The sequence below is a fragment of the Bos grunniens genome, chromosome 5, assembly GCF_055505025.1.
Source record: "Bos grunniens cultivar Pamir isolate PY7600 chromosome 5, Bosgru_T2T1.0, whole genome shotgun sequence".
Classification (NCBI taxonomy): domain Eukaryota; kingdom Metazoa; phylum Chordata; class Mammalia; order Artiodactyla; family Bovidae; genus Bos; species Bos grunniens.
Genome location: NC_141169.1, coordinates 61,637,934 through 61,652,366, shown reverse-complemented (window position 1 = coordinate 61,652,366; position 14,433 = coordinate 61,637,934). Strand labels below are relative to the sequence as shown.

General features: G+C 39.7%; 1 protein-coding gene across 5 annotated transcripts in view; it reads left to right on the top strand.

Annotated features, from left to right (window-relative positions):
- The first annotated feature begins 1,738 nt into the window (after positions 1 to 1,738).
- CDK17 (cyclin dependent kinase 17) overlaps positions 1,739 to 14,433 on the top strand; it is a 111,487-nt gene continuing 98,792 nt past the window's right edge. For 2 of the 5 annotated variants that reach the window (XM_086400795.1, XM_086400792.1), the window contains exon 1: positions 2,896 to 3,184. In XM_086400795.1, coding sequence (XP_086256921.1) covers positions 2,995 to 3,184 — 190 coding nt within the window. In that variant the 5' untranslated portion in view covers positions 2,896 to 2,994. Of the gene's footprint in view, positions 2,315 to 2,802; positions 3,185 to 10,187; positions 10,919 to 14,433 lie in introns of those variants that run through there. The other 3 variants (XM_086400793.1, XM_086400791.1, XM_086400794.1) reach the window with 3 other exon arrangements.

Sequence of the window (14,433 nt, the reverse complement as noted above, 5' to 3'; positions counted from 1 at the left end):
ATAGATGGATACGATCATTAACTAAGCTCTAATTATGAAATCCTTATTGTAATAAAAGATATAGGAAGAGGAAAAGGTACTTTTCACCAGCTTTAGATGGGGCAATTAAAATAATCTTTTGATTTACAATGAAGTAATTCTAATATAATGATAGAAGGGGAATTATTGATGTGTAACTCAGAATGTTATTTTGTAAACTTACTTTTATTATGATTTCTAACATCACTAAGGGTCCAAAAAAAGATGTACAATTATTTTTTTTAAATAAGGCAAGTATGTGATAAATATTTGGTATATAAGTAGGTCTTATAAAAATACCAACTTTTCTGTCTTTCCAACCTTAAAAGATCTCTGAATCATGCTACTTCTTGCCATATTACAAAGTTCTTTGACTTGGACAAATTTAAAAAGCGTCAATTACAGTTGTTTTTTTTTAAGCCCAATTGTTCTAAAAAAGAGCTTGTTGTATATTTGTGTTCTTGTATGATAAGCAAGTGTTAAATATGTGTAGAGCACAAATGCCGCTAACTTACGGATTCTGGCAATTTTAGATGTATGGGAGTGGTTTGATTGAAATGTATGATTGTTGAATATTACAGTAGATACATTCAGTTTGGTCCAACAAAATAAGAGAAATAGGCAGACATTATTTTTAGGGAGAAAAGATTCACCCAGGAATCCGAAATATAACTGTCAGAAGTCCTTAGGACATAATGTGATTTGAAATTACATTAAAATTTTAGTAAGTCTATTTCTGGGTATTACAATGGAAAAATATTTATATCTCACTTCACTGGGCCTTTTATGTGGTTTTACTTTTTTTTTTTTTCTTGTTTAGGTTGTCTACATCCGGTTTCCATTCTCTTTTCAGTCCTCTCATGATCTCCCTCTAGGGGGTTATATTTTTGTGTTTACTTTATGCTTTTATCCTTTTTAAATGAAAAAAGTGGGTCAGTATTACTTCAGTTTGTCTTCACTTTCACTCTGCTGTTCATTCCTGAACTAGCTTTTAGCCTCTGGGAGAGAAGAAAGTAAAAACATTTACAGAAACTGGGCCAACCTCTCTCCGGCCCCCCTCCTCCAAGAAAACAAAACCTAACCAGCTCAGCAACAGAAGTTCCTTTCTGTTCTCACAGCACCTTCTATTTCCCTTCTCATAAAGCTCAGGTTTTTATTATAACTGCTTATGGCGTATCTTTCATGCCAGTGAGACTCTCAGTCCTTTAAAGACCTAGTATATTGTCAAAAACATAATATAAAGGAGATTGTAGTTTAACTGAATAAATGCTGCCTGTGTGAGTGATTGCTGCTCTCGTATTCACCCAGCCGCCCACAATAAAGGAGAAAAGTTGCAGCAATCAAGCTCAAGTGCGGGTCCTTTGACATCAGCTTTCTAGAGAACGAGTAGAGAACTGTGGCAATGGTATCTAAATTACATAATTACTTGGATAATTTAAGCCACAGTTTTTGTGTTGGTGGGGGGATGGTGAAAGATGAAGGGGCTGAACCAGTGAGATTTCTTCTCCAGTCGCCGTGGACAGGCACTGCCTAACCTTCACCCTCGTGGGGTCTCATCACCTCTCCCACCGCCCTCTCGCCACCCCAAAAGCGGTGCACTTGAGACAGAGGGCCCCCACCTCGGGGTGGGGGGTTTCCCGGGGATACCCCGCCCCGCCTTCTAGGCCCCGCCCCCGCCGCGGCCACCGGCAGGGGTCGCGCTGCCCGCGGCGAGCGGCTCGAGAGCTGGTGGGGGAAGCTCCCGCAGCCGGTCGCCTTTCTCTGCTGCTGCTGGTTGGAGCGTTTCAATAAAAGTCTTTTTTTCTCTCGCGCTCGCTCTCCCCTGGGAAACAGGCGGAGGCGTCAATCCGCAGCCGCCGAGTGAGAAAGCGACGCACACGCAGCGGCGAGCGTCTCGTCGGCTCGGCACCGTCCGGCGGCCCCAGAGAAGAAGAACCCGTGTCCGGCCCAGCCGCCTCAGCCGGGCGTCGGCGCCTCCCTGCCCGCCTCGCTCCCACCCCGGCTCCTCCAAGGGGATTAGTGGGCCGCCTGCGCGACTCGGCGGCCCGGGAGCCATGTTGTCCGGGGGGCTTGGCAACGCGTGAGCGACCCGCAGCCCCTCCCGGAGGCTCGGACTCTTCGGCGAGAGCTGGAAGGCGGCTGCGGCGGCGGAGGCCTGCGCGTCGGAGGCGCCTTGGGTCGGCCAGCGGCTGGGACCCGGACCTGCATCCGGTCGCCGCGGGCGTCGGCGGAGCCGCTTTGCCTCTGCGCCTCCCTCGCCTCGCCTGCTCTCGGGACGCAGCCCCCGCACTTGCTGGTGAGTTGGCGGCCGCCGGCGGCGCGGGGCTTTCCCTCCTGGCCCGCCGACCCCGGGCGGAGTGGGGCCGCAGGGTGCTTGACACTGGGGGCCGGGGCGAGCGGCTGGGTAGGGGCGTGGGAGGCTCAGGCCCGGTCGGGAAGTTGAGAGAGGGCGGCGCGGCGCAGGGGGCTCGCTGGTGCTTGTTGCCCCTGGGGTCCAGCGCGGACCCCGGGCATTTCCCCTGGCGTGGGGTGGGGTGTGGGTGTCTGACGCTCTGGCTCCTTCGCGGGAGGCGCCTTCAGCCGCCGCCGCGTCCGTGTTTGCTGCCGTTTTGGTCTCCGGGGGCAGGCCGGTCTCCCCGCGAGGCCGAGGAGGGGAAGAGGCAGAAAGTCTCCCGAGACACAAAGGTCCCCTCGGCGGGGGTGGAGCTGCGGGAGCGGGCGGCGCAGCCCCGAGGGGAAGGAAGGGGCGCGGGTCCGCGGGAGGTGGGCGAAGAGGCGGCGGCTGCCGCGTTTCCAGCTCCTTGGAGACGCCGGAGGTGTGCGCGGGTGGGGAGCGGGAGGAGGAGCCCTCGCGTGGGGAGCCGGCTGAGACAAAGCTCGGGGCAGCCTCCCGCTGGCGGGTCACACCCCTGAGTGTTGGCCAGAGCAGAGGTGGAGGGAAGGTGGGAAACCCCAGTAACCGATGGGGAGGGGGAGATGAAGGGGCTGCCAAGTACTGTCGTCTGCGTCGCAGTTGCTTTTCTCAGGGTTTTTGTGCCCGACGGTTTTTGCTCCCCAACTCGGCTGGAGAGCTACAGATCTGCTCCCTCCCATCACCCCCTCCGTGCCACACTGACTCTCCTGCGGTTTTCCCCTCGTTCTTCCCTTCTCACCCACTCCTTTTCGGGTAAGCAGCATTATGCCTTCAGCCTGGGGAACGTTTGCTAATGACAGGATGTCTGAGCTTGTTCTGACCCTGAACTGCCTTGAACTCCTCTTTCTTCCTCCCACCCTTTCCTTTCTGGGATCTTATAATGTCACATGGCCGTTAACAATTAGCTTTTCTTCTGCAAAAATGGCAAAAGCATGTAGCTGAAATCCATGGCGCTCCTCCTCTATAATGTGTCCACCAGAGACACGTCGCTGGTCATGGATTATCACATTTTACTTATTAGCCAAATTAACGTTTTAGATACAGAAGTGGCAAATTTTGTTTTGAGTTTTGACTGTTCCTAGGGTCAGCAAGTATATCCCTGGCAGCCACTAGATCTTCTGTCACTTATCAGGAAATGCTTGACTTAGACAATTGTTTACTCAAACTTTGCTGGTTCTTTCTCGAGTCTTTGTTGAAGGATTTCTTTTAAAAGGCTCTTACGTAAGAAGGTCAGAGTAACAAATTTAAATTACTATGTTTTAGGCGTATTGACCATTAGAAGAAAATGAATGGGAATTTTAAGATCTTTGATGTCCTGAGTAAAGGAGGGCGTTCTAGAAGGTAGAAATCAGGTTCAACCATACTGTAAGAAAAGGACTTGCTAGCATTTAATTGGTTTTGTTCTGTTCTTTTATAAGATTAAGTAGTTGGTTTATTTATTAAATGTTGATGTTGCTTTGTTAATGAAGTTATTTCAGTCTTTGTATTCCTAATATCTGCATACTTCCATAAACAATGGGTTGGAACAAAAGAAAAAATGTGGCTATATTTAAGGAATTTTTTTTTTTTTAATGGAAGAGATTTCCAGATGTAGAAGCGGTAACCTTTTATCTGGTAAATTATCTTATGGGCCAGGAAAACTAATGGTTTTGAATATTGGGCTTCAAAGAATTTTGTCTTTGAATTTAAACTTTTAAAATGACTGTGCAAATATATTATTGATTTTTTTTAACAGCAAAAATAAAAACATGTTGAAATGTGTTTGACATCACTGTTGATAATCATTTTAAGAATAGTCTCATCTTGCTGCTTATAGCCATTAAAATGTTGACACTAAAAATTGTGAAAGGGACTTCAGTTTAGGGATCAGTCTGAATTGAAAGACTCCCTAAATTCTTTGTGAAATTAACAGGTCATATCATTAATAATCAATGTTTTATATGTTTATCAAAAGGCTGTATTGAGGATACACTGATTTCCCCCCCCTACATAATTCCCCCCACTACATAATTATTAGTGTCTAATTAGTTACTTGAAGTTTTATCCTCACTAGAAGGAAATCTACCAAAAAGTCATCAGAGATCTGGGTAGTGGGACTTACAGATGAATAAAAATACATTTCTGTATCTTTCAAATTTTCACCTGACCTTTACAGTCAGTAAAAATAATATATGGAGAATTAAATTCTTGTTTAAAAAAATTGTCTTGTTAATATTCTGATTTGCCTGTTATTAAAAGGAGCTTCTATAAAATGTGTAATGTATTCTCATCTTTGTATTCAGGTCCATTAAAATCACTTTTAGTGTTAGATATTTGAAATAGTGCAGCTTGCCAAATGAGTCTGATTACCTGAAGAAAAAAGAAGCAATACATAGTAATGAAAAGGCAAAAAGATACATAGTAAGGAAAGATGAAATTAGAATAATTAATTCAGTGTATGATAGCGATTCAGTGTGGTAGTGGTAGCTTTGTACACCAGCAATCTTGTTCTAATAAGTCATTGGTTTTACCAATAAAAAAATTAATTTTTTTTTTTGGAGCACAAAATAGCTGTGTTGACTAAGAACATTTAAAAGTATATAAGTGTTGATATATTTAGTTTTCATTTACCGGTTTAGTCCTATGATTATGGTGAAAAGAGATGGCATGGAAAATTTACTCTGTCATTGCCTTTGTTTTTTCCCTTATTTTCAGCAGTATTTTTCTCCTCTGTTGGTGAAATAGTGCTAACTAAAACACTGCAATATTGTGAACAATGGCTACTGAGATAGACATTCAAAAGTGAAGATAATAATGTTACTTAATATAAGAAAATTTTCTATGAACACAGTTTTTGCCCTGATATTTTGTTATTGTCTAACAATACTGAATATTTATAGGGCATTACATTTTGAATCTTTATTACTGTTCTGTAGTCTTAATAAAAATTAGAGCATCATGACATGACATTTATATGGCTTTTATACTTCCATGATGTGTAATTGTAATGAATATATTGCTGTATTATAGAAAAAAGACATTATAAGTTAAATCCAGCTTATAAAATATTCTTTAGAGTATTTTATCTATTTTAAAAGTTGTCCCCTTTCACATAGGTGAAGGAAAAACAGTTCTTTGAATTTTGAATGTGTAGTTTCTGCTTAATCTTTTAAATGGAAAATATTTTAAATGCATTTTGTAAACGAATTATGACACTTAGCATTTGAAATGATGAAGATAAACAGTAGATTGATGGTATCTTAAAATGTGCTTTATATAGTATCTATGAAGTAAAATCAGCCTACAATAGAAAACCTAGTATAATTTACTAGCGTTCAGCTTACAGTGTTGGCAATTTCTTTGAACTGGTGGGGAGAGGACCTGTTAGACTTTCAAAAAAATATTTCTGTGAGATACTTACAAAATTAATTCAAGAATTTTTACTGTCCTTCGTGAATTCTTTGTCATTGTTTCGCTCCCAGATTTTTTAGTGGCAGTCAGTTTGATACCTGCAAAATATTTGACCTGAAGAGAGAGATTTTAAGGACCAGAAAAATATATTAAATATATCTGAGATGCAGCTTACCTTTCCTAGCCTGTTTTCCTCTCTTTTGGCCAACTTGGAAAATCGGTAGATGTCTATCAGTAAATCTAATAGGTGGGATGCCTACTATAAATAATGTTATGTTCTGCCGTAACATATGATATTGAACACTATATGTAAGGAGATAGATTTATAGATCCATGACAGTGGGATAATCGAAAGTTGTGTATAATTTTCTTGAAGTGTAAAATTAGTTCACGTTATTTGAGCATCTACCAAATTTTATTGTGATAAAGTTCATCCTTAATGAAATCTATCCATTCATCTGTTCATCCATGTCTGAAGTACATGTCTACCCTGTACTACCACTGTGGTCAATGCTAGGATACAAAGATGAGGAAACTGGCACATAGATATTACAGTGCTTGGAGAGAAATTCTCTTTTTTGAGGACAGTGTTACTTCCTCGAAGTTGTCTTTGATTCATTCTGGCAGAGTTACTGTGATCCTGCTATAGCATTTATGTCTACTATAGGACTCAATGGAGAAGACAATGGCAACCGACTCTAGTACTCTTGTCTGGAGAATCCCATGGACGCAGGAGCCTGATAGGGTGCAGTCCGTGGGGTCGCTAGGAGTCGGACACGACTAAGCGACTTCACTTTCACTTTTCACTTTAATGCATTGGAGAAGGAAATGGCAACCCACTCCAGTATTCTTGCTTGGAGAATCCTAGGGATGGCGGAGCCTGGTGGGCCGCCATCTATGGGGTCCCACAGAGTCGGACACGACTGAAGCAACTTAGCAGCAGCAGCAGCAGCATAGGACTCCATGGGGCCTCCCTGGTGGTGCTAGTGGTAAAGAACCCTCTTGTCAATAGAGGATGTAAGAGCAGAGGTTCAGTCCCTGGATCGGGAAGATCCCCTGAAGAAGAGCATGGCTACCCACTCCAGTATTCTTGCCTGGAGAATCCCCAAAGACAGAGGAGCCTGGCAGGCTGCAGTCCACAGGGTCTCAAAGGGTTGGACACAACTGAAGCGACTTAGCACCCTGTATGGAACTTAATCGGAGGAGGCAATGGCACCCCACTCCAGTACTCTTGCTTGGAAAATCCCATGGATGGAGGAGCCTGTTAGGCTGCAATCCATGGGGTCGCTGAGAGTCGGACACGACTGAGCGACTTCACTTTCACTTTTCACTTTCATGCATTGGAGAAGGAAACGGCAACCCACTCCAGTGTTCTTTCCTGGAGAATCCCAGGGACGGGGGAGCCTGGTGGGCTGCTGTCTATGGGGTCAGTCGCACAGAGTCGGACACGACTGAAGTGACTTAGCATAGCATAGCATGGAACTTAATACATTGTGTTGTAATTAATTATTTACAAGTCTTTACCCTTTTGACTGCTTTGTGCACCAGAGGGACCATGCTTTTTAAATTTTGGTATTTCCCCCATATTATGTATTGCTTAATTGAATGAAGTGATAGAATTAGAAAAAACATTGAATTAGTAAATTAGAGTCAGATTAGTTATGGCTTAGAAATAGTCAAGTAATTTTGATACAGTAGAAAATAAAGAGCCTGTGTTTCGTGTATGCTGTGTTTTTATGAGAGTAATCTGGAAGCAGTTACTAGGCCAATTTGGAGGGGCAATAACTTGGTATTATTGGGCCTTTTAAGTTACATGTGAGATATATGCAAATGAAAAGAAAAGAGGTGTTATGTTCAAAGATTTTTCTTTTAGACAAATAAGATCTATCAATTACAATATCTATATGTAAATACAGTATCTATATGTAAATACAGTATGTGTGTGTGCACGGTCAGTTGTGTCCTATTCTTTGCCACCCTATGGACTGTAGCCCGCCAAACTCTGTCCATGGGGTTTTCCAGGCAAGAATATTGGAGTGAGTTGCCATTTCCTCCTCCAGGGGATCTTGCAAACCAAAGATTTAACCCATGCCTCCTGATTCTCCTGCATTGGCAAGCGAATTCTTTACCACTCTACCACCTGGGAAGCCCATGTGAATAAAATAGCTATTTTTAAAGGTCTAAAAACATTGGTTAATATCAAGAAGAAGATTTGGATGAAATTTCATCCTTAATGAAATCCAACTGTTTAGCTGTAGAGTACTAGGCTTAAATTCATTAAAATACAGAATTGCACTCAGAACAGCGCATTTAATGTCATTCCTGTTAACCTTATAGTTTATATATATATATACACACACACACACATACACACTTTTCATTGAAATTACTGTACTTAAATAAACTGCTTTATTGTCAGCTTTTAAAATTAGACATTTCATTGAGGTTTTTAAAATTGAGTTTTAAATTATATCTTTGATACAGTATGTTATAAAAACTAGATTTGAGAAATCAGATAGCTTAATATCTTGATGTGACATTTAAAAAAAAACAAGTTTTCACAATTTGTAAGAGTTGATGCTTTTTCATATTCCTCAGTTTATTATATAGCCTTAAAATGCTGAAAATGTTTATATCAGTTAAATTTTCAAGATGATATATACCTACATTTTATCACTCCAGAAACAGAAGTTAGCATTATATTTTTCAGTAATTTTTGCCTGTAAGTTTGTGAACATGGATTTTTGCCATTCCTTTTGCAGATATTATTTACATTTTTGTTTTCTTCTGACCCCTGTTTTTCCAGGAAGCTATAAAATGGTTGACATTTTAACTTTTAGCTATAATATTTTGTAAAAAAACTCTACAACTCATTTCTATTATGTAAAGTTTAGAATTGATGATAGTTCCCCCCCCCCATAAAGACTACTTCAGTAATAACTAATAACTATGTGATCTTGAGCTACTTAAACTCTTCAGGGTCATTTTCTTCTGTAAAATTGGGAATGACAGACCCTACTTTATAGGGTTATAGAAATTCAATGGTATGTATAGAAGACTGCAAAGTACCTTGCACCTAGTGAGTACTCAGTTAGCAATTATTTTTATTACTCTGCATTATTATTATTTCTCTGGGAAAAACTTGGTTATGGTACTAGAATTGCTTTGCAGAGCCACTGCTTCAGGTTGATGAATATCTAAGTGATTCACAAGGATAATTGAGTCAAAATCATCTCTGGCGTTTTAAACTATAGATATACCCCGTGGATTTTCTAATATGCCTTCCACCGAATTTGAGAATCAATGTGTTAGTGAGTTAAGTTTACTGATGGGTGTATGTTGCACCCTTTATGTGTATTGGCAGGAGGGGAATAGCATAGGCTAGTGGACTAAAGTGGGATATTCATTGTTGTTTCCTATCTAATGACCGTTAGGGATAAAACTGTCATAATCTTCCTGATGAGCACATTGATAAGCTTTTCCTTAGGGCCAACCAAATTTTTCTTGTAACCACCCTGTTTTTCTGTGCTATACCATTTATTTGACATCTTAATGGTCTAGACAATATATATATGCTTTCCTTCTTAATGAGTTTTATGTGTGACTCAGATTTTCTGAAGTCAAAATAGAATAACAGCTAATATAACTTACCCATCAAAAAAAGAAACTAGTTTTGCATTTTTCCGTCGTCATAAAATCTGCTTAGATTTTTGCTGTTTACTGTGTTTTTATTCTCTTATTTGTAGGTCAGTGGCCTTAACCTGAACTTCAGAAGCACACTTGTTGATTAAAAATGACAAAACAAGAAGCCTCTGTGTGTGTGTAAAATTTCAAGCTCTGTTCTAGAGCACCTGAATTGGGATACTCTGGGTTTGGGTTTTTAAAGAATATTTCAAGTAATTCTTGAATTTTAGAGTCATTGTTCTAGGATTTACCATAGTGTCAAGGGGAGGAACCACTCATATATAAGTTAAAGTAAACGCAAAGTGATTAAAAATTTTCATCATTCCATCTTATTTTTTTCTTTTTATTCTATTTTATATTTCCTAGTTTAATTGTGTTTGGGGGAAGGTTTTCTTAGGTTGATGTACTTCTGTTCCAGTTATTTTATTTACTTTGGTGAATGTTTTCGTCTTGCTTTTTAGTTTGTTTGGTTAAAAGGTAAACTGAGGGGACTTCCCTGATGATGGTCCAGTGGTTAAGAGTACACTGCAGTAGGCATGGCTTTGATCCGTGGTTGGGGAACTAAGATCCTGCTTGCCACACAGTGCAGCCAAAAAAAAAAAAAAACCAGCCAAACAAAAACCAGTAAATTGAGGCACATTAAAAATTTTCAACTTTCTTTGAGCATACCTTGATTTGAATCAGGCAGTACCAAGCCACAAGTGGTACTACCACAAGGAGTGCTCCACCAATAGGAGGTGGGTGGAGGTTTTTATAGAGAAGACATGGAAGCAAAGAAAGGAAATTAACTTGACTGGCTATAGCTTAAGTGATTGCCTTATTTAGGAAAGCCTAGTTGGTTGGTTGTTCTAAAGTTTAATTTTCTCAGATACAAGTGTATTGAGTCTGGCTTAGGTTTTAGTCAGCTTATGTAGACTACCAAAGCATTGGAGCCACCCCAGTCTAATGCCCTCTTGTTCAATAATTTTAGTTTCTTTCCAGTGTCTTACTGTTTCCTGCCTTTATAGTCTCAATTATTATGTTTTGAAAATTATCTTTTAAGTATAAGAACATTTATAATGTAAAAAATAGACTTTAAATTCCTTACAGTGGTTATCATCTTCAAATAGTCCCTTTGTCTTTTTTCATATTTGGAGTTAAATATTTTTGCCCAGGTTCCTTTTTATAATGTAAGTTTTTATGGTAATACTAATTCTTATGGCTATAATTTTTAGTGGTTAATCATCAATGAAAAGAATTTAAACATTTCATAGTGGTTGATAATTATTAAATTATCACTTTAAAATTTTCACTATTTTAAATTGTGCAGGGACAGACTCCAGCATGTGACCCACCACCTCCGTTTTACATTTCCTTAGGATGCGTAGATATACAGAAATGGACTTCCCACATCGAAGCCTGTGAACCTTTCTGGTAATGCCTGTTGTACCAGTGCTGCCGATAATCTACCACATCTATTTTCAGTGATACTAATATTTAAAATATTTGCTTCTGATAACTTGCTTATAGAAAGATAACCATTTTATTTGAATTTCTTTGATTGCTAGGATGTTGGTTTTTGTTGTTTTTTTCCTTCCCTCTGTATTCTCCCCTCAAGCTGCTAGGGAGGAGACTATTAGCATTCCCTAAATCCTCACAGCTTTGTTGTTGTTCAGTTCAGTTCAGTCGCTCAGTCGTGTCCGACTCTTTGCGACCGCATGGGCTGCAGCACACCAGGCCTCCCTGTCCATCGCCAACTCCCAGACTTTACTCAGTCTCATGTCCATAGAGTCGGTGATGCCATTCAACCATCTCATCCTCTGTCATCATCTTCTCCTGCCCTCAATCTTTCCCAGCATCAGGGTCTTTTCCAATGAGTCAACTCTTCGCATGAGGTAGCCAAAGTATTGGAGTTTCAGCTTCAACATCAGTCCTTCCAATGAGCACCCAGGACTGATCTCCTTTAGGATGGACTGGTTGGATCTCCTTGCAGTCCAAGGGACTCTCAAGAGTCTTCTCCAGCACCACAGTTCAAAAGCATTTATTCTTTGACGCTCAGCTTTCTTTATAGTCCAACTCTTATATCCATACGTGACTACTGGAAATATCATAGCTTTGACTAGAGTTGTTATTTTGTGATATTTTCTTTGTATCAAATTACTACACATAAAGCTTTTTTTCTTTTCTAAAGTCAGAGAATTCATTTTGGTGATCCATGTATTCTTGTACTAATGCCAGCTTATTTTAACTTTTCACCATATTATATCTTCCTGCCTGGTATGGCAAGATGCTGGATATTTTCTCCCAATAATTTTGATATTATATATATATTTTTATTCTACTTTTGTAAATGACAGGCCAAAAAAAAAGTAGATATAGTTGTCTCCTTTTTTTTTTTTTTTTTGCAAAACTGGTCTTCTCTGCTATAAAATTTTAACCCTAAATAGGTCAACACATCTAATAAGAGTTGTATTAGGAATCAGAATAGACTTCTATTTACTTAGTCCAGATTATGCCATGTAAAGAGCATCTCAGTAAAACTTACGTAACTTAGAATAGATTTTATCCATTTCATGCTCTCACTAAAGGTGGACTTGGTTAACCTGAAGAGAATGAAGGAATGACTTTTAGCCAAGGGTATTAGGTAGATTTCTCAGAGGAGATGCTAAAGATAATTAGCTCTACATACAGAAAAGAAGGGAAGCATTCTCAGATAAAAGAAGTGGGTGAAAAAGAGGTATGAATAAAGACTTTAAGCATTATTTTTAAAAGAATATATTCTCTATCAACCACTTGTAGTATAATAGGAATAGAGAAATAGTGGTAGAAGATGAGATCAGAGAGGGAGATAAACCAGCAAGGAGTTTGGATTTTATTCACCAGTGGAACATTTTTAGGCATAATATAATCTTTTTCTACTGTGAGTTTTGGGTAAGTTTTGTGAACAGCTGCAAGTGAGCTACTTCTGAGTGTTGAATGGACAGCTTTTTGTGATGGAGGCCTTAGAGGATTGCTTTCCTACTTTAAAAAGAGCTCCCTGTGTCCTTGTTCTCTGGTTTGGTTCACCTCAGAGACATGAAAATTATTTTACTGGCTCTTAGGAGCACTTGGATGTGGGTTTTTATTTGCAGACCCCTGCCATTTTTATCTTCCAATGAGAATATGTTTCTGTATGTTAGAAATTGGTTTCATCATTTTCTTGGGGAAATAGAAAAAAATAGTAAATTATAGCTTGTAGAAATAATAGATACTTTTAATTAACCTTAAGTATCAGCTTACAAGTCAATAACACAAATATTGTGCTTATACAGATGATTTTGTAGTTCTTTAGACTTTATCTTTGTGCTAATAACGAAGGTTATTTTACAGCACTATAATTATTTGTCAAATTATTTGTCTAATTATTACTATACAGTTAAGTTTTGAGAATAGGGTAATTTTAGCAGGTATAGTGGGGAAGGAAATGGCAACCCACTCCAGTGTTCTTGCCTGGAGAATCCCACGGATGGGGGAGACTGGTGGGCTGCCAACTATGGGGTAGCACAGAGTCGGACACGACTGAAGCCACTTAGCAGCAGCAGCAGCAGGTATAGTACATTTCGCATTTTTTTTTTTTTTTTTATTAAAGCTTGCAATGAATTTTTGGTACATAATTGTCCCTAAGCGGGAGCTATTTTATCTCATAATATACTTACTCTTCAGAAATGATTCTTTCCTTTCCTCATTCTTTCTTTCTATTTGAACCCTTCAATTTTTTTTTTATAGTTGTAGGCATTAAAAATTATTTGCAGAAATTAAAATTAAATTTTTTTGGAATAAGTAATGTGATTATGGGGCTTCCCAGGTGGTGCTTGTGGTAAAAAACCTGCTTGCCAATGCAGGTTAGACGTAACAGATGTGGTTTCTATCCCTGCGTTGGGAAGATCCCCTGGAGGGGAGGGCACCACAATACCACCACTCTAGTTATTCTTGCCTGGAGTATCCCCATGGACAGAGGAGCCCGGCAGGCTGCAGTTGTAGGGTGGTACAGAGTCAGAAACAACTGAAGCGTCTTACTTAGCATGCACCCAATGTGATTATAAACCTAGAAGTATGTATAGAGACACACAAAAGTTTTGTTTCCTCTTTTGCTTTCTTCTTGTTTTTCCTCACACGCCTTTTATAGGCAAACATTTCTTTTAGTATCCTGCTTATTTTTCAAGTGTTTTTTTGCAAATGTAAATAAATATATATATTAGTTTGGAGGCTTTTTTCATATATAAAGATCTTCCTTTATTTTTAATGGTGGTTTACTTCTATTGAATATATGGTCACTCAGTCCTGTAGGGATCTTTGTGTTGTTTCCTATTTTCTGCTATTATTTCGCCAAACGAATAACATATGCATACTATTTGCATAAGCAAATGGATAATTTATAATCCAAGAGCATTCAACAGACTAACATCATGGCATCCAGTCGCATTACTTCATGACACGTAATTGGGGGAAAAGTGGAAACAGTAGCAGATTTTCTTTTCTTGGACTCCCAAAATAACTGTGGGTGGTGACTGCAGCCATGAATTTGAAAGACGCTTTCTCCTTGGAATGAAAGCTGTGACAAAGCTAGATGGCATATTAAAATGCAGAAATATCACTTTGCCAACAAGGGTCCGTATAGTCAAAGCTACAGTTTTTCCAATAATCGTGTATAGATGTGAGAGTTGGCCCATAAAGAAGGCTGAGCACTGAAGAACTGATGCTTTTGAACTGTGGTGTTGGAGAAGACTCTTGAGAGCCCCTTGGACAGCAAGCAGATCAAACCAGTCAGTCCTAAAGGAAATCAGTCCTGAATAGTCTTTGGAAGGATTGATGCTGACGCTCGAATACTTTGGCCACCTGTTGCGAAGAACTGACTCATTGGAAAGACCCTGATCTTGAGAAAGACTGAGAACAGAAGAAAAGGGCAACAG